The sequence below is a fragment of the Xiphophorus couchianus genome, chromosome 9 (genome assembly GCF_001444195.1).
Source record: "Xiphophorus couchianus chromosome 9, X_couchianus-1.0, whole genome shotgun sequence".
NCBI classification, from domain to species: domain Eukaryota; kingdom Metazoa; phylum Chordata; class Actinopteri; order Cyprinodontiformes; family Poeciliidae; genus Xiphophorus; species Xiphophorus couchianus.
The window spans coordinates 6,609,261-6,628,746 of record NC_040236.1 but is presented as its reverse complement, the minus strand read 5'-3'; the positions used below and the strand labels follow the sequence as shown (position 1 = coordinate 6,628,746).

The window sequence follows — 19,486 nt, the reverse complement described above, 5'->3', positions numbered from 1 at the left end:
TCACTATTCTTTGAAGCAAATGTTGTTCTCTTTTCACCATGTTGTTGCTGTATGATTGACAAAATCTCATTGTTGAGTTTGCAGTCAACAACAAGCACTCAACAGAATTACAAGTTGTGGACTTGAGACTTAATAATTTTTTTTATTTGTCAAAAAAAAGAAGAAAATTTGAGAAAATTAAACAAACGTATCCAAGATGAAGATTAGTGTTTGCAGGCTACAAAACAACTAATGATCTGCCTCAGTCTTTCAGGAAGTCTTCGACTAGTTTGTTGAATTCCTCCGCATACTTCAGATGGAGGTTATGCTTTCCCTCTGGCATTAAATGCAACCTAGATTTAGGGGGGAAAAAATGTTTTTGCTCATCGTTACAACAAATCTAATGAACTAGAAGTTATTGGTTGGAACATGGTCTCACCGTGATGCTTTTATGTTTTTGTGAAGGTAATGAGGGTGGAAGGTGGGGACCATAGGGTCTTTCTCTCCATGTATGATCAGGGTGGGACAACTGATAAGAGGTAGAAGTTCCATGCAGATATTTCCTAAACATAAAATGCAAAAAGAATAATTTCAGCCTAAAATAGAAAATAAGACATCAAAAATATTTCTTTTATGTATTGTTTTTTAAAATAGGCAAAAACAGGGCTCATTTTAGTTTCATTTCAGTTGTTATGCTTCTGCAACAACATGGTTTTCCTCACCTTCTGGTCTCTTTGCAAATTGAGCAATGCCATCCACCCAGTTCTCCCACATTTTAGCAAATGCTTCCGCTCCATACACTTCCTCCATGGGCTGCCTCATTCTTGCACTCCACTTGGAGACATCACGGACCACTAGATATTCCCAGAAATAAGAAATATACAATCAGTAGATAAAAAACAATGTCTACTATTGCACCGGCAGCTATTATGGACAATAAAAACTGGAGTACTATTGTAAAGCTTGCAGTCATCTTCAGTAACGAAGACATTAGATCCCCAGACGACCATCTTATTTATCAGCTCAGGGTTCCTTGCAGCTGCAATCATAGCAGTGATTCCCCCGTCACTCCAACCCAGCAAAGAGAATTTCTTAAAACCTAGAGTCTGTTAAAAAAATATGAACAAAATACCAATGAAGGAATACTTTTACAAATATTTCCATAATAATCTTTAAAAATAGTATACATTTTTGTGATACACACATAAGTGATTATATAGTTTTATATATGCAAATGTTAGCAGTTTAAGACAGATGAGACATCTCGCCTTTAAAACAAAAATTACAATGTTGACAAGCCCTAGAAAGTCATTTCGACCTAATGTTGCATGTGTACAGGATGAGGGGTGTTTCAATACTTAAAACAGTTAAAGTCACCCACTCTTCCTCATTTTGCTCAGACACTGAAGAAAAATGAGTCACTGTTATAGCTAATATATCATGGATAAAACAATACAGAGACAATGTCTGGAAAGAACAACTAATCTAAAGAAGTGATACTTGGACATCAACAGAAATTTTGTACTGACATAAAGAGGGCACTCAAAGCAAAGATTTTATTAGGATTGTTAGCCACTAAAGTACTAATATAGGCTGTTAGCCTTGTTTTCCTTCCCTTTAAGACAAGTGTTTGACTGTGTTTCATAATTCTGTGGAAAGAAGTAATCAGAACATGAACTATGTTGTATATGGAGGGTGCTGTTTTTCTGTATTTATTGGAAGAGGATGGAAACACAGAAAATGGTTCTGTACAGTTAAGTGTGGTCATAAGTCACCTTCATCAGATCTACTCCATCCTTTGCATCCCTCTCAAAAAAGTCAGAAGGAAAGTCTCGATCTGGAGGACGGGATTGCCCATATCCACGGGGATCCCAACCGACCACAGTGAAACACTCTTTGTTCAGAGACTTCAGCTGTGGACCAAAATCTGTCTTTGTGCTCCCTATGGTAAAAAAGGCAGATCTGTTGTACACAAGATACTAAAGCTTATCCTCAGATTGGTGGGTCTGTATTTACCCAGAGCACCAGGAAGGAGAAGAACAGCATGTTTCCCTTGTCCTGTTTGCTCGTAGTACAGATCAACGCTGTTAACACGCCGCTTGCCTGAGGAAGCTGAAGAGCTGCAGAGAAACAAAACAAACACTAGAAGAGATGCTTAAAAACGTGTTTGGATCTGAAGGATACATGATCGCACTCAGTAATGTGAATTATTTTGTGAGGCAGAGAAAAAAAGTGTAACATGATCTCAGGAAGGGGTCAAAGCACATTGCAGGGTAAAACTGCAGGGTACGTTTTTTACAAGTTTCATAAATTTGTTTTTTAATGCAATACAATACCATGTAAACATTTTCAGCCATTGCTTCTTTTTATTGAAAACTGTCTTCCAGACTGTAGCCAGACTATTGGCTAAGCCATTACCACAGAATTCTTCAGGAAACACTGGGAGTTTAAAGAAACTCATTATAATGAAATTCATTGACCTGACAATATTATTTTTGCAATAGCTTGGCTCCACACGAGTGTTTAAAATCTTTGATAAGGCAATCAAGCTATTCCAGTCAGCTCCAATTCTCTTTACAACCTACTGTTACTGTTATCAAGCTTTTTCTAAAATTAACAGTGTTCTCACATACTGTATGTCTCATACACATTTAAATGAGACAAAAAATAAACAAAAAAAATCTAAATTAATTTGCAACGATTGCTATATGTATCATGTGACGTCACCAGAGATGTGCATGCAGACGCTCCTATTTGGGAAGAAATATTTTATCTTATTTAAATAATGCTTTACAACAAAATAACAAAACAAGCCAGAAGTTTTTCTAAAACTGAAAATCTTCAAATGATTTTAGAATAAACTCTAGCAGACTGTTTTAAGGATTAAAAAAGTGTGCTGTCCACAATATGAGTGAAATAAATTAAAAGCAGAACTGAGTAAAATTTACCACGTAAATCCTAAGCAGAAATTAAAGCCTTAACCTAAAAAAAAGATAACATAAAAACCATAATTTAATTAGAAAAATACATGTGAATTGCAAGTTAAACTCCAAAGGAGTTTTGGGTGTTTTCCTGGTGATTTTGGCGACTTTCATCATTCTTTGTGCATCTAAAGAAATTGCGCCATCTAGTGGATATATAAAAAACAAACAAATATTGGCGTAAAAACAGTCGCACCTAGCAATAAAACTAGACTTGTCCGAATGAACTTCCCATCTGTTTTAGAGGCAGTTTGAAGAACTTTGAACATTATACGTTCTCCTACTGAATGCATTGCATTGCTAACAGTTACCAGTACAGCTGCGATGCCTCCATGATCTTCCCGACGTCTTTGCTGCATTTAAACAAACGTCTTCCAAACAAAAGCAAGGCCATTTAGTCAATCAGCGTTGCAGCCACACGGTCGGCTACTACAGGTTGGATTAAAACGGTTTAAGACTGTTCAAAGTCGTCTCAGTCATGAGCTGCATGAGGGTGTTTTGAAAGGAAGTCCGGGTAGCAGCGCTGAGTGAGTGAGGTTTGGGCGTGTTCACGTTAGTGAAATTTAAAGCGAAAGTACGGGAAGGAGCAAGAATGTACAATTTACTTTTTTCAATCCAGAAAAATACGTTTTGCTTTGATTTAAGTGCATTACTTCAAAAGTTTTATTTCTTACGTTTGGCTTTGTACAGTAATCACTCTAAGAAATTAAATGTGTATTTTCTTTTGTGTGGGGATTAAAGAAAGGTGAGTTCAATTTAGTTTATTAAATGGGATAATGATTTATAAAACATATAATTTTATGGCACTTTCCAGGTATAAAGTTGCACCCAAAATTATTCATATCCCCAGGAGATTCAAGTTTAAAGTAATTTATCTTTACCAATACATACTTAATTGGTAAATTTAATGTTTTTGAGTGACCCACAGGTATTGGGCCAAAACTTAAGTCTGATTGAGAATCTGAGAGAGTTGAAGATTAATAGCAAGACAATAAAACCTCTGTTTTATTTCAAACCACAATAAAACGTTTGTGTTAAATGAAACTACCTTGAAAGGTTAACCTAGTAGTGGTACAAAAAAAATAAAAAATAGATAATGAACTGTTTAAAAAAAGATTTCTTAGTTGGAAGGAACTACTTCCTTTTAATAGGGAAAACCCCAACAGAACCAGGCTCAGCATGAGCAGCCATCTGCCATGATTGAGCAGAAGCTGAGAAGACAGGACAACAACCAAAACCACACAGAAAAGCAATGGGCCAAGTTTACTTTCAAAGAAAACAGAGTACACAAAGTTAATGACAGCCATAATTGCAAATAATACATCAATGGTGGGCAGAGACCATAAAGATGGCAGAGTTGGGCAAAGTGGTCAACCCAAGATCAAATGTAGAGAAACTACATTTGATCTAAACAGGTAATGCTGTTGCATTCAGCTGTATGTTGAACTTTGCACAAATATAAAATTCAGTTGCTGAACTACAACATTCCTTAAATATTTGAATCACAGTATGTTGTACTATTTGGATATGGAACACTACAAGTTGGTTTTTTTTTATACCTTTGTGACGCATTTGCCAAAGCTGCCATGCCATCTTCTCACTGTTTGAAATATGTGCAGAAAATTAAGCCTTAGCTTCTTAAAATATCCAGTCATTTCTATTAGGCAGGTCTGTCTCTGTCCATCTAGCTGTTATTCTACAGCAGCAGTCCTATTAAGTCCTTTTTAGTTTTCTTTGAAACTCCTGAGGTTAATCTTTAATAAGTGCAATATTTCTTTTCATTGATTTGTGGATTACTCTCCCATTTCACCCCTTTGAAAAAGAAAAGTAACAAAACTTTCTTCTGCAACAGTTTTGCAAAACACAACTCATGGTTTGAGATAAACCTCCAAAGCTTAAATGGAAAAACTCATATTCTTATCTTTTGTAACACTGATCTACAGAGATAGTGTCCTTGGTTTGCTAAAAACACACTGTCGCCTTTAAAGGCCTATGTTGATTGTGAGTTAAATACTCTATGTGAACATTTATTTCAATATTTGACAGACTGTACCAACCATAATATGTGGCAGATGAAAATTCACCTTTAAGATCTGGTTGTAAAATATGTTTTTCCAGCAATATTTGATGTTAATGTTAATGCTATATTTTCAAGGAAATCTCCTCTAGAAAAAAATTAAAAATAAGAAACAAACATAAATATCTGATAAAGGCTACAATAAATTAATTACATATTTCTTAGAATATATGTTTGTACCAAAGTTTACAAAGACCTAGCATAAGATGAGGGTTGCATTTCTAATTTTCTTGTTTAATTATTACACATATTTATGTCTTTAAAAAATGTTCTTCTTAAACTTCGGGAGTCTAGTGGTCTTTACATAAATGGAGAAATGTCTTAATAAAAAAGGTACAGCCAAAGAACTTTTAAGTAGGTAGTAAAAATAATCAAGCAGAAAAGTATTTCCTGTAACGAACTTATGAAAGACTTTTTTAATATAAACCTCAACAAAGGCCGGTTTGTTTATGTCTGACTCGTCAGCCCTGATGAGCTGTTTGAGACGTCCCCGGTTTTTGTAAACGCCTCCGCACTCCTATGCTTGTTAATGAGTGTGAGCAGTGCCATGAACTGAACCGCATACAGGAACACAACACAAAAACCAGGCTAAAAATACCCTGGTTGGCTATGAGCGATGAGTTGAAGGTGTCGCCAGATTTACTGGAAATGCAAAACTTGAAGTGAGTTCAATGAAATAGAGAGCAAGAAATTAAAGTTAAGCGGGGTAATTCTTAATGTCAAGAAAAAAGCAGGCCCGTAATCAGGCCTGTGATTTGACGATTTTACTTAATTTTCTGTAATAAATTGAATATGTTAGGGCTCTTAGTTCATCACATCTACTGAATGAACTATTCCAATCTCTGATTGTATGGACCTTTACAGAGAATATAATTGATTTGAAAGTATTTTTTACAAATAATCAGATGAAATACTGTTACAATTATTGGGAAATGGGGGACTACGCTTGCTTAGTCAAGGAAAACCAGTAAAAAATGTGATTTACTGCAAGTATTTTGAATCTGATTGAGAAGTGCTCCTTGTATGGCAGAACAGCTCAACACATGGTGACAACCAGACGTCACCCCGCTCTAGATGTGTTCTCCTGTTTCTCCTGGCACTCGACCATCTTTGTCTGATTGGTATGTGTCTATGCACGATCCCGTGAACCAGCTTGGTCTAAATATAAACACCCAAGCAGTGTGCTTCACTACTAAGGTGACATTACGTAATTCTAATCAACATGCTCTTAGTGAAAGATCTCTCGGGACATGAGCTGCGGACGTGTCAAAGATTTTGTGATATTTTGGTTGACCCCAAAGAAGTTATCAAGGATGGTTGGAGGACGGTGAGACGGAGCATGTCCGTTGAGAGCAATGCTGCTGTAGAGCATCAGGATTTCGTCCCCGAAGTCTGAATTGGAAGATAAAGACCATATAGTTGTCTTAGATTTGAACTAAGACATTCTGTCAAAGATGGGTAATGGAATAAGTAAGGTAAAGTATCACAAAGAATCGGTTTAAATCTCCAAAATCTCTTTTTGCATTGTCCATTCAGCTCCGTTTTCTTGCTCTTTTTAGATTCTACCAGATCTGTACCTTGGTAACATTAAAGGTAAGCCTTCATGTCAGTGAAGAAATGATTCCTTTTTTTAATAATTTTCAGGACAGCATAGTAGAACACGTTTCAGTTCCTCATATGGAGGAGCATGTGGTGAACTGCTACACTGAGCTTGGTTTCTATAGAGTAGAGAGGTCACAGTGTGAAGCTGAACGACTGGAGTACTGCATTTTGACAAGAAAAAAAAATCTTTTACAGTACTGTTTTTATCTTTACTGAAGTTTTTCCTTTGTGTTTGAGGTGTGCAGCTGCTGGGGAATATAAATGTTATGTTGTGAATATGATGAGCGTTGGCGTGGGAGGGGATGCCCCGTGCTGTGGGGGTGTCCCTGATATGAGATGCATTCCAAATGTTTCCACAAAACAGCAAACCAAAGCATGAGGTTGCTCTTTTTATATGTAATTCGCACAGTGAACCATAAACACGTAGGCAATAGCATAAATATGTGGAAGAATTTTTTTGTAAACGTGACCTGTTCTGAAAAATGCTGTCAAATAGGAAACATAATACCTTTCATCTTAGCAACACCTTTTATGTTTTTTTCTTTTATGCTTGTCGCCTTGCCTATTTAAAGACATTTGTGCACGACAAAGGAAATAATAAGGTCTAATGTTATAAGGCTGCCTCTCATGCTATATATACACCAAACTGTGTATATCACAATTTTTGTCTTAGTTTGAATTAGCCAAAAAAAATAATTTTTAAGGTCAATGAGTTTTACAACTAAACCTTTGAGGTTTCCATTTGTGATTTAAGTTATTTTAAACACATTCAGATGAGATTCAAGTTTATTCAGCTATAACAGAACTACAAACATAATGTATTCAGGTTTAACAATAGTATTTATCTAAATAAGTTCACTTGATGAACCTCATAGAAAAATGGAGTCTTGATTTGGATACCTGCTATACTTTTCCAGATGTCTACATGCTGCACTAAAGGCTCAGAAATTGGGAATTCCCCCAAAAAAACACATTCACTGGGCCAGTAATTGGTGGATTTCCATAGTGGCTGAACCCTAAGCAAGAGTCTAAATCTAACCAAGTAGTTCTAAGACCAAGATCTAGTTAAGCTGTCAAATCCAAGGGCAAGCCAACCTCTAAAAAGCAGTTCAATGTTAAATAAACTCGGACAGCCCACACAAACAAACTGTAAAATTAGACTGTTAATAAATTTGGATGTTGTGAAAGTTGCAGTCCACCATGAGGCCAGAAGCCAGTAGTCACTTCCAAACTGGATCTCTCATTTATGTATTTTGTCTGAGTAAATAGAAAAAATGAAAGTTGCATCAAATAAATCAAATCCATTGATAACTTTCTATATTTCACAGCATTTCTGTAAAATTGGCCTATTCTGAAATTGGGATTTGAGAACTAATATCTTAATACCATAAAACCATATACATATTGAATCTACTTCTACACATAGATAATGTTTAAATTGTCAGTGCCTAATATGATTTGGAATTTTATAGGGGGTCAAGTTCAGGCATTCTTCAAAGTAACAAAGTTATCAAAGTATGCAACTAATCTCAACAGTATACAGTCATATTCAGTAAATTAGAATATTGCAGAAAATATTTTATTTTCAATATATCAGCTCAATAACTGAAAGAATAATTAGAAACACTTCTATTTTCCTTTATTTGTGAAGGCCTGTTGCCTGAATTCACAATTTTAAACTATCTTTGTCCTTCAAAACAGATTTTACATGTCTGTGAACACTGTCCATTGGACAAATATATGCCTTCATGGGTTGCAGATAAAAATAGAGATGTGAAAGGCTGCTCATACTTTGCTCTACTGAGCAAAGCAAGCAATCATAGCCTTTTGCATTGAGTCCTTTTAGTCCTTTATCATTTGCTAATTAGGAATGTGGTGGGTCTAGCTGAATTTTAAAGGCAATGCAATATTTCTTGCAGTCCCTTTTAGCTTCAAATTAATCAGAGAACGGATTAGTGTACGGATTACACTTGCTGTCAATAACCACAGCTTCTCTGTGAAGTTACCGTATTTTCCGTACTATAGAGTGCACCTTACTATAAGCCGCACCTACAAATTTTTTTTTTTTTGAAAAAAAAAAAAAAAAAAAAAAAAAAACTGGAAACGTACATATATAAGCCGCACCGGGCTATAAGCCGCTGGTATCTCTGCCGCTTTCTGTTTTCCACAAGGACACAGCAGAGCAGAGGGCTGCGTCCTTAATAAATCTGACATTAAGGACGCAGCCCTGCGTCTCCAATGCCGAACCACGGATTCGTTCACGCCGAGCTTACGTGCAGCGGCTCTATTTCCCTGTACTGCCAGATCGATACTCCTCACCTTAAAAGCGGCATCTTTTTCGTGGTGTTGTTTCCATGACGAGGGGGATATAAATTTGAAGAAATTTCTCCGTCGTGCCTGCTGCTAGCATGTGCTTGTTCTAAATGAAAATGAGCACTTTCTTTTATTTCCAATTTTGACTTCCAATGATTCATTTCTTGCTAAAGAGCCCCCCTTAGTGTGTCTTAAAATATATTGATATTTTATATATTGATTGATTGTTCAATATGTGACTTTCTGTCTTATACACAACAGTGCCAGCTAGTCTTAATTTCAGTTTAGCCAGGTAAAAATAAAAGTCAGTCCCAATCATACATGCATTACTAGTTATCAAACTAAAGGATATACAGAGCCCTACATTACCAATATGAGTCTTGATAAAAGCAACAAAAACTGCATGTGTTCACACTGATGAATCACATCTTGTATCTTTGGATAATTAAAATGCATAGTTTTAATTACTATGCATAGTTTTAATAGATTTTGGTCTTAAATGTCAGATTTTGGCAATAAATATGAAAAATAAAAGTTAACTTTAGCTTTTTGAGCCTTAGGGGAGTTACTAGCCTTCCCTCAATTTATGATTTATGTTGCATAAAGTATATCCTGGGAACATATAGATAGTGACTCAGGATTGTACTTCTCTTACAAATACTTTGATAATTAAACATATTTGTATTGTTTTACCATTTATTACATATTTTTGCAACATAATCTCTACAGTTTAAGGTTGCTTAATTGTCACTTGCAGCGGGGCTTAGTGAAGGCTTCTCTAGGCATTTTTGGGGTGGCATTAGCAACATCCTGCACATTTGCAAAGCATGAGAAAAAAAATGCTTAAAGCACATCTGTCCATCGTAGAAAACATTTGGCTTCCTTTTAAAGAACAAAATTTGATTAAAACAATTACTGTTTCTTGCTTTTGGGCCAAGCTGTTGGACTGTTTTAGAAACACTGGTTTTCCGGTTTTTCTTTCAGTTCAAAAGAAGAGCAAAACTTTTAAACCATACGGCCATATTTGCTTGGAAGACTTTAAGGGAGGGGGGGTGTTGTTGGGCAGAAAATGCTTTATTTAGGTTGCAGCTTTCATGCTGACATTTGTCATTGGATGCAGAAATAATTTAAAATTTCTCGATTTTCTGTGATTCACAGATGCACAGGACCGGGAGCTGCTGGCAAAGCACAACATCACCCACATCCTCTCAATCCATGACACAGCTGCACCTGTCCTGGAGGTGAGGAAACTTCAAATTGGGCGTTTTACATGAGCTTTTGTGACCCAACGACCCGCACCTTCATCCAACTATAGAGTACTTAATGTCCTTTTAACTCAGTCACTTACCCGCCAGTGTCCCAACTGATCAGTACTCATTGTGAAAGTGTTAAATCTCTGCGGAGCTGCTATGTCTCTTCAGAGTTAAATATCTCCCTACAGCTGTGTGTGAGTACTTTTGTGTGACAAAGGTATGTAGGGAATTTACTTAAAACAGTTTATAACAATATGATATATCTAATCATCCTTTAGGTTTATCTATTTTATGTTTTCAACCTATTGAAGAATCACTTCCTGAAACAGTTTTTCATTTTCTTAGATCATTAGTGAGATAAGAGCATTCAATGAAATCGTTATCAAAGGCAGCTGAAATAGACAGATGTTCATATTTTCAATTGTGTGACAGTCATAAGACATGGAATCCACCAGGTTTCATTAAACACAACGTTTACTGAGGCTTCAGTATTGTTTGGAATTTCAGTCCGTGTGTGAAAATCTGTCAGCTGATGCAGCTGCTGTTTGATGCTATATTTTCTTCACAAGAAGCTTTTAGTTCTGCACATTGAGGTCCAAAAACTTTTGAACAAAAAACTGGACAAAAAAAAGCAACTTTTTTGAGTTTTCACTGCAGCACTTAGATGTGCCGGTAAGTGGAGGAATGTTTTTATTTATTTATTTATTTATCATATTGGATTGAACATGAGAAACAAGGTGAACAAAACAAAAAAAAGTGTTTGAAAATAATCCATTGGAGTCATTTTTGAAAATCTGTCTGATAGACAGTGTCCGCTTTCACAACTTTCATCTTTTCCTTGCTGAAAGCGATCATGAAAAGTGCTCAGTTTTCTGTACACTTTCTCCCATCCATGCCAGAATGTTTCATTGAACATTGAAGAGAAACAGCAACTTGTATTACACAGTATCACTACCTAAACTGGTCAACCACCAAAACTTTTCAAAAGTTCTGGCCCACACATACTTCACACACTTTTGTTCATTTCTAATAGAACACATAATCTGAGAATTATGAGAATTCTTCTGTAAAAAAATGCATGACACTGCTTTTTTTAAAAGTCTGTAACTAAAGATGACTCAGGTCGAGTTTAGACAGAATGGCCAGATGGGACAGTTTATTTGCATACTCAACAGTCAAACTGCTGACTGATTGATTTCTTGGAAGACGACGTGATGGTTCCTGAGAGAGGATGGTAAAATTTGCAACCACTAAGTCTCTGTGGTCAGATGTGACATTTACATTGAAAAGATGCGGTCGTGATTACCATATTGCAAAATAAAGTGATGCAGTAATTTCTATTTGATCAAATCTGTTACAAATACACTTTTCTGTACAAGAATGGAATTTTGTTATGAGCATGCATAGGAATAAAGTCTCACAGTCACGTTTTCATTTTATTATGTGATGAACTTGTGCAAAGACATGAGGTGCTTTCAGCAACTTCTTCCAGACCCAGAGGGTCAGAATTTAAATAAAGGTTGCAGAGACTGTGGATATATTTTTACTAATACTTACGAAAAGTGTCTGGAGCACTTCCAGAGTTTGCACTGTCCCTGAGGACTCAGGGGTTTTTGCACAAGTGCAGTCATAGCACGATGAGGTGGTTTCTGTCCAGTTAATGTACCATCAGCTGCCAGGTGCAACGAAGAGTAAACACACACACACACGTACACCCCAACTCACACCCTCACTTCGTTATGTCACATCTACATCGCTCACAGGGCAAGGGCTGCAAGGTTTGAGGACACGTATCATGAAAAAACAGGAAGGGTGTAATAGCCACTGCATTTGCATCTAAATGACCTTGAAATACAAAGAACAATTAATATATTTAATATTATTGTTTTTACAAGTGTAAAGGAACTTCTGTTCACAAAATACTGCACCTAATTTTTTTTAACATCTCTAATTTAATCTGTTTCCTCTTCTGTGCAGGACATGACTTATCTCTGTATGTCTGCGTCTGACCACTCAAAGCAAAACTTGTGAGTGCTGAAAAAGATCAGATTTTGGCATTTTATGTGCAATGCAATTTGCTTAATTTTTCTTTCAACTGAAATATGTACATTTGATCTGTAACTAACACGTTCCATTTTAGATACATACCTCTCTATATTTAGAATGTTATGTTTAATGATAAGCTGCTTGATGTGATGCTTTCTCCAGGATTCAGTACTTCAGAGAGAGCATCATGTTTATCCATGAGAGCCGGCTGAAAGGAGAGGGCTGCCTCATTCACTGGTGAGGACCAGTTCTTAGACTTGATCTCTTATTGGCTTTTTGTAGCTTGGTGCCATAAATCTTTTATTTTTGAGTAATTTATTAGACCAACACAACATAATGCATAATTGTGAAGTTTAAGAAAGTAGTAGTATATACATTTGTATATTTTTGCAACCTCCTTCACTTTGAAGTCTTTATAAAAAAGAAAAAAAAAACTAAAAAAGGTTGGGAAAGATTTAGGATTAAGGTGGAGGTTCGCCTTCAAGGAGGTCGACAACATTAGCCACACAGCCAGACTTACAATGAAATGGTTTAAATAGGAGTCATAGATGTGTTAAAATGGGATAGTCACATTTCTGGACCTACAAAGACTTTTTCAGCAAACCCTCTCCATCCAATCTTACAGTGCTTAATCCATTTTTAACAACAGTCGGCAGCACAAGTCTTGTCTTTAGATGTGGAAAGCTTGTAGTAACATACCAAAGAAAACAGAAATTCATGCTGCACTTTTTAGATTTGTGCTTGTAAAAATTTGAAACCCACATATACACAACTTTGTGTTTGTCACATAAAAATCTTGATAAAATACAATGATGTTTGCGGCTGTGATGAGACAGAAAAAAGATGAGAAGGTGAAAAGAGAATGGATACATGAAGTGATGACTTATTGGAGATTTATTATTATTTTGTATGTTTGGTTTAATCTTAAAAAACAACTTTGTGCAGTACCAATCTGAGGAAGAACCCAACAGGTAAAGCCATTAAATATAAATTATAGAAACTTTAGCATGATGCACCTGCAGGTCTTGTGTCAGGTCTGTGTTTTATTGGGTTTTTTTTTTGTATTTTTTACTAAATTTACTTTCAGATTCTGTTTTTCTCATGTCCCAACAATTCGAATAACATCTGAGGTAAAAAGGAAGCTGAGGTGTAAAACCTTTGAAAGACTTGTGGATAGCTTGGATAATTTTGAATGATTATAAAACAATTGACTGCTTGGAGGAAAAAGACAAAGAAAATTCAGAGCTTACTGGGTACTGTATCAGAAAGAAGCAGAAAAAGTTTGTATTCTCCTGTCATAATAAGAATTTACCTCAGAATGACTGAAAAATCTTCAAATTTTATTAGCCCAGGTCTCATTTTCAGCCACACCAAAAACCTATCAGGCTTGTAGGTTAAAAACTTTCATAGAAAATGTCCTCACCTTTCATCTTGTCTCATATCAAACAGGCAACGGCAGACATTTAACCACAGCGTCAGGAGTGGGTTTCACTTCTTTTATACTCTAAAGCCGAGATTGTGCATATGAGAAGGATTACTAACTGTGAGGGTCTGTGCTTGTCAGCGTGGCAGGAGTGTCCCGCAGCGTAACCTTGGTGGTGGCTTACCTTATGACAGTGACGGGACGAGGCTGGGTGGAGTCCCTGGCGGCGGTCCGGGCTGCCCGGCCGTGTGCGGGCCCCAACCTGGGCTTCCTGCGGCAGCTGGAGGAGTTCGAAAACATGGAACTGGCAGAGGTTAGTCATTTGTATGAAAATATGGCTATATGAGCGTGTATTTTTAAAATGAACCTCTGAGAGATCAGAAATTATCCATAGGGTTCCCATTCAGCCTGGAAAAGTTTCAGTAGTTTTTAAGTCTTAATAAATATGGAAAAGAATAAGGTGAACGGAAATAAAATGTGTATTTCATGAGTTGATGCCCCATCCAATTATCCATTGTTCCTCCCTATTTCTCTTGCTCCATTCTTTCCTTTTTTCATTTTCCCCTCCTTCCCTTACTTCTTTCTTTCCTTCCCACCCATGCATCCTTACTTTAGTCCTTCCCCGTGTCCTTTGTTTTTTGCAGGCTCCATATTTGAAGCCTACCCACAGCAAAAATTTCTGTCATGAATTTTTTTATTGAAATATGTTTAAGAGCTTTTTATTCAGGAAAAGTTAGAAAAATGCAGCAAATTTTATATTTGTAATTTATTGGTTTGTATGAACAGTTATTTAACAAACAAAAGAAAAAAGTAAATGGCTCCCAGTAGTTTCATGAACCAGCCTAACTGTTGGCAGCACAATAGAAAAGTCAAGGATGGAAAGTAAAACTAACTCTGGTCTGAACATTTTTATGATTGGCAGATTAACCTGTGAAAAGTGAGGTGTTTGAATTCAATAAAATTGTGGATTTTCTCAAATACTTACAGACTCCAACACACTCACAGTTCACTTTCTTACGTACACCTGTTGAAGATCAATCTGTTGAAGATCAATGTATTTAGAGATGAAGAGGTGGTGAAGATGACTCTCTAAAGTTCAAACAAAGTGTAGAATTTGGAAGAAAAGGGGATTTGAGTGTGTTTAAACAGCATGGATGTTGCTGCAGACAGAAACGGAACCTACGGAGATTTTCACACACAATCCTCCATTTAAAGAATGGTATAAAACTGTACTATACAATGCAAAAGTTAGACGTATAATATTTTCTGAAATATCAGTGCTGTCTGGACGTTGTTCATTACATCTTATTTTTGGAAAGAGACAACAGATCCAGAATCTGCCACACTTAACACAATGTGTTCCCCAACAAAAGCATAAAGATAATTGTGACGTAACATGATAGAAATCTTGCCTCAGCTAACTTCTTGAAATATGCTGTTATTAGCATCAAATTCTACATTTACATTTTTTCTAAATATCATAACACTGTTTAATGACGATGCTGAAATTATTTGGTTTCTGAGTGTTTGTTAAGCGAGGAGCCAAACCTGTGTGTTTCTATCTATCCACATCTCAAAAATGGTTGTGATGTAATGAAGAGTTGTTGGGAAGCAGAGAATGACAGATTAAATATTTGTATTTAGGGTTATTCAGCTGTTTTACTGCAGCTAAAACTACTTGATTCAGTCGGCTGTAAAACTACATGTTATACAGTTTTATAATTGAATGATAATGTGACTTGATCTGAAACTTTTTCCAAGACCTAAAAGAAAGATCTTCAGAAAGTCACAAAAAGTCTGCTTGAAAAGATTAGAAAAAAAAAATACGAAGAAATTAGTGTGACTTCTTCATAAGAGGCAACGATAAAACTCTTTCTCCCCTCTTTTCAGTATCGAGCCTGGTGGACGGAGCGGTACGGGAAGAGCTCCTTTAATGACGATGAGGAAATTCAGAATCTTATCAATAAAAAATCTAATAACAGTGTCGACAGCAGCAGCTCTGTCAACGTCCCCCCAGTTCTGGGACCAAGTCACACATGAAAAAAATATTCTGCTCTCATCACCCTGGGCCTACAAATCTGAGGACTGTTGGAATTGCATCAGCAGGAACGTTCATCCAGGAGTTCTTTGGTATCAATGATTTTGAATCTCGTGTTTGCAGATTGGCCGGGGGATTTTATACCTCTGTTGTCATGTCATGTCTTGGCCTCTAACTGTCAAAACAACATGCAAGGGCAGCCAAGCGAGACCCCAAGGAAGTATGTACACAAAGTCCTGAGTGTGAACACACAGTTAGTAGCGGACACTCCCCCTCTGTGAGTTATGTTATGCTGTGTCTTGAACTTGAAATATGAGTATTAGTTTCTATGCAGAGTGGAAACTAAAGAACAGTTTCCCAGTAAACATACAACAACATGTGTCTTTTTCATTACTTACAGTATTATTAATATTATTTGAATTTATTTGTGTTGCCTTATGTCCAGCTAACAGTAGCCTCTGCATAAAAAAGACAAACAATTGTATATTGTGGAAGTACATTTTTATTAATGTCAAATTTCACCCACCCACTGAGGGAGTTATGAGTTCATTTCAAACAGATTCATTTATTTTTAACTATTTTGACTTCCACAAATTTAACTAATGTTACTTTTGACACATTCGTATCTAAGATGTATCCAAAAAGTGTTTTTGTTTTGTTTTGTTTCTAAAGAATTCATGCCCTAAACCTTTTCATGTTTTGTTAAGTTACACCCAATAATTTTAATGTTTTTATTGGGACTTTATGTGATGGATGTATACATGGTACTGCATAATTGTGAAGTTGAAGGAAAATTATGCACGATTACCAAACCGTATTTGATGTATTTTTTTAGAAATAAGAATTGCATAAATATTATCCATCCCTCCTGATTCATCTTTGTAGAACCACATTTTGCTGATCTTTTGTCTCAATGATTTTGCACATTAAACTGAGACTATTGCCAATAGTTCTTTATAAATCACCTATCAGAATCTAATTTGAACATCACATTTTCAAGTCATTTTGAATTAGTTTTTTTTTCTAGGCTTTGACTAGCCCATTTGAGCAATTCATTCATCTTTGATGTAAAACATTCCATTGTAGCCGTGACTGTCTGCGTAGGGCCATGTCTCCCGTCTCAAGCGTTTTGCAACAGACCTTCTTTCAGAATAATCTCATATTTAGCTCTTTCCATCTTCCCATTAACTCCAGCCATATTTTTCCATCCTTTGCCCAGCCTGTCCACGAGATGTTCAAAGCCTGGGATATTGTTTTGTAATCTTACTCTGCATTAAACTCTCCATAATATTATTCCCGACCTGACTGCTGCATTTCTTGATCTTCATGATGTTTGTTCATTATAGATTCTCCAACGAACTTCTGAATCCTTCACAGAACAGATGTTTATATACTGAGATTAAATCGTGAAGAAACGCACCACTCCTGGTCAAAAACAAGCCATCAGAGCCAGGAGGAATGCTATGGTGCTGTCAATCAACCTTGTATACACACTACTTAATGTGTAAATGGTGGAGAAACAACTCACAGTTCCAGGAAAACCGTTTCTCAGGCTCAACTGATGGGGAGAAGCTGTAGTGTTGCAGAGAGCAAGGGGGAGTCTGTGAGCAGTGCACACAAGCATGATTGACAGTGCTAAGACCCTCCTCCTGGCTGTGATTGGTTGTTTCTGATTGAGCAGTGTAAATCTGTAATTAGCACGTGGAGAAGACAGAGGAGTTTGATTTTTTCACAGATTATGTGTCTAGTGACAGTTTTAAGTAAAAAAATATACTTTTTTATAAAAAAAAAAATACATATCCAAGGTCTAATGTGACTTCCTCTAAACCTTTGAATGCACATTTTTGACTTTTCAGTGTTTCAATGCTTTTCGCACAACTTGCTGTTCTTTAAGCTTAATGATAAAATTCATAACAGCTGTTTGATCCCTGACTGGATCAGTACATTTCCTGGTTCAATCAAAATTGGTATTTAAACAATTCCCTTTAGCTTGCTGTTCACATTTTGACAGATGAGACCAAGACAACACCAAGCAGTTGATCAACCTGACCTTGCCTTCAAACATGATGTTTTCAGACAAAAGTGACCACTGAGCTTAAGGTGTTACAGAATATCATCAGCAGGTTGCATCTCATGATGATCACTTTGTTGTGAACAGAAGAAGAAGAAGAAGAAGAAGGGTGGGATTCGTTATCGAAGCAAACAATAAGTCAACTAGTGAAAAGCTTGAGATGTTCTTGTCAAGCTGTAATAGATGCTGAAGAGCTCATGATTTGATATTGAAACATTTATCATTTTTTGGTGTGGCATAAACAACACTATTTATGCTTTTGTTTCAATGAATTGTTTGAGATGAGGAAACCACTATTGCATGTTTGCACTTAAATGCCCTACTTTCATAAAAATATTAGTATCCTGCCAACTTTTCACATTTTCCATAAATTTTACTCAAAAGGCAGATAGCCCTTACTTTTTGTCAGTAGTGTATTTTATGATGTATTAAAAATCATGAAATATTGCTCATTTAACATGTAAACATTTTGTTTTTGTAAATCTTGTGTTTTATTTTAAATCTCCACCTCTGAAACTAATTAACTCAGCAGGCAAGTGTGACTAATCCAATATTTGTTGGATGTTGAAAGAAAGTTTAGAGAAGATTAAAATAACATATTTGTTCTATAAAGACAGTAAATAGACAATTGTGTTATACTTTCTGTTTTAAAATGTCATGAATCAGTAGACTGAATTTGAATGTTTATGAAAACTTATTTTTGTGCCAAATGCCATGTACCTCTACTTCTTTATTTAAGGGCTCAATGATGGGTATATTGCCTCTGCAGGAGCTTTTAAATCCGCTCTATTCTTGAAAATATTATTTATAAAGGAACTGAGATACTGCAAATGGAAACTAGAGAAACTTTAAATTCCCAAAGAACCCACACACACACACATACACACCATCTGTTTTTGTTGTTTAAAACTAGCTTATTCAAATACATATACATTTAGCTCTGACTTACTCAAATGGTAATTTTCCCAAATGGCCCAACTGTAAAATGGTGGCCACTTGACATGCATTTTGTAGAAGAAAAAGTAAGACAATAAGTATAAAATGAAGTTAAATTTCTATAACAGTTTTCGTATAAAAATCCCAAATAGAAAATGAGATAAAGGTAGAAATTAAAATATAAGACGTAAAAGGCATTAAAAAAATCTAGAATGTATTGTTTGATATCTCTAAGAATAGTTTGGGGTGATTATTATTATATTAATCGTTTTTTTTCAGTTGAACCTTATTTACCTTTTCAAGTTTCACAAGCATTTTCTTCATTCTCGAACAGGCTACAGTTACATTTTTCTATTGGCCTTTTTTATTCTCTTGCTCCAGAGCAGGCGAATTCCTCTAACTGTATTTAATAATCTCATCTAAATTATATCGGTTGTTCTTATTTAATTTTCCAGGAGGAACACACTACATTTCTTTCTTTCTGCGCATCATTTCTTCTGCAGGACCACTCTGCAGCTGCTTTTTCGTAAGGCTTTATCATTTCAAAGAATTGTTTTCGTCTCCGTCCTCTGACTTTCCACCCGTGCGGGTGTGTGACACTTCTGGCTGACGCCGGCAGGGTTTCCCCTGGTGTCTTACTGGAGATCGGCCGCTGTGAGCGCGCTGATAAGCTTCGCAGGAGGGGAGCTCAGCGTAGCAGCGGCAGGAGGCGCAGCCGCTGCAGGTGCGTCCTCCTCTTCCTCCTCCTCCTCCTCCTCCTCCTGTTC

General features: G+C 36.3%; 2 protein-coding genes across 5 annotated transcripts; one reads left to right on the top strand and one right to left on the bottom strand.

Annotated features, from left to right (window-relative positions):
• Nucleotides 1-122: 122 nt before the first annotated feature.
• Nucleotides 123-3,502, bottom strand: bphl (biphenyl hydrolase like). Its single transcript, XM_028027925.1, has 7 exons — nt 3,272-3,502; nt 1,996-2,099; nt 1,755-1,921; nt 932-1,085; nt 702-833; nt 419-542; nt 123-332 (listed from the first exon to the last, which is right to left on the bottom strand). Exons 1-7 carry the CDS (start codon nt 3,352-3,354, stop codon nt 242-244), a joined length of 855 nt encoding a protein of 284 aa, XP_027883726.1. The 5' UTR covers nt 3,355-3,502; the 3' UTR covers nt 123-241.
• Nucleotides 3,503-6,250: 2,748 nt separating this feature from the next.
• LOC114150330 (dual specificity protein phosphatase 22-B) lies at nt 6,251-17,012 on the top strand. Of its 4 annotated transcripts, none has more exons than XM_028026680.1 (7): nt 6,251-6,512; nt 6,597-6,630; nt 10,111-10,193; nt 12,183-12,232; nt 12,414-12,488; nt 13,824-13,987; nt 14,290-14,662. In XM_028026680.1, the coding sequence occupies exons 1-7, from the start codon at nt 6,492-6,494 to the stop codon at nt 14,373-14,375; spliced, it is 513 nt and encodes a 170-aa protein (XP_027882481.1). In that variant the 5' UTR covers nt 6,251-6,491; the 3' UTR covers nt 14,376-14,662. The 4 variants fall into 4 exon arrangements, with proteins under 4 accessions (XP_027882481.1, XP_027882482.1, XP_027882483.1 ...); XM_028026681.1 differs by having other exon boundaries at nt 6,254-6,512; nt 13,816-13,987; XM_028026682.1 differs by lacking the exon at nt 14,290-14,662 and adding an exon at nt 15,565-17,012 and having other exon boundaries at nt 6,256-6,512.
• Nucleotides 17,013-19,486: the final 2,474 nt, after the last annotated feature.

Coding starts and splice junctions, on each gene's coding strand:
- bphl (XM_028027925.1), bottom strand. CDS start 3,354: ATGGCCTTGCTTTTGTTTGGAAGACGTTTGTTTAAATGCAGCAAAGAC. Junction 1,922..1,995: donor TCTCCTTCCTGGTGCTCTGG/GTAAATACAGAC, acceptor TTTTTACCATAG/GGAGCACAAAGACAGATTTT. Junction 333..418: donor AAAAACATAAAAGCATCACG/GTGAGACCATGT, acceptor CCCTAAATCTAG/GTTGCATTTAATGCCAGAGG.
- LOC114150330 (XM_028026679.1), top strand. CDS start 6,492: ATGGGTAATGGAATAAGTAAG. Junction 12,233..12,413: donor GACCACTCAAAGCAAAACTT/GTGAGTGCTGAA, acceptor TGCTTTCTCCAG/GATTCAGTACTTCAGAGAGA. Junction 13,988..15,564: donor AAAACATGGAACTGGCAGAG/GTTAGTCATTTG, acceptor CCCTCTTTTCAG/TATCGAGCCTGGTGGACGGA.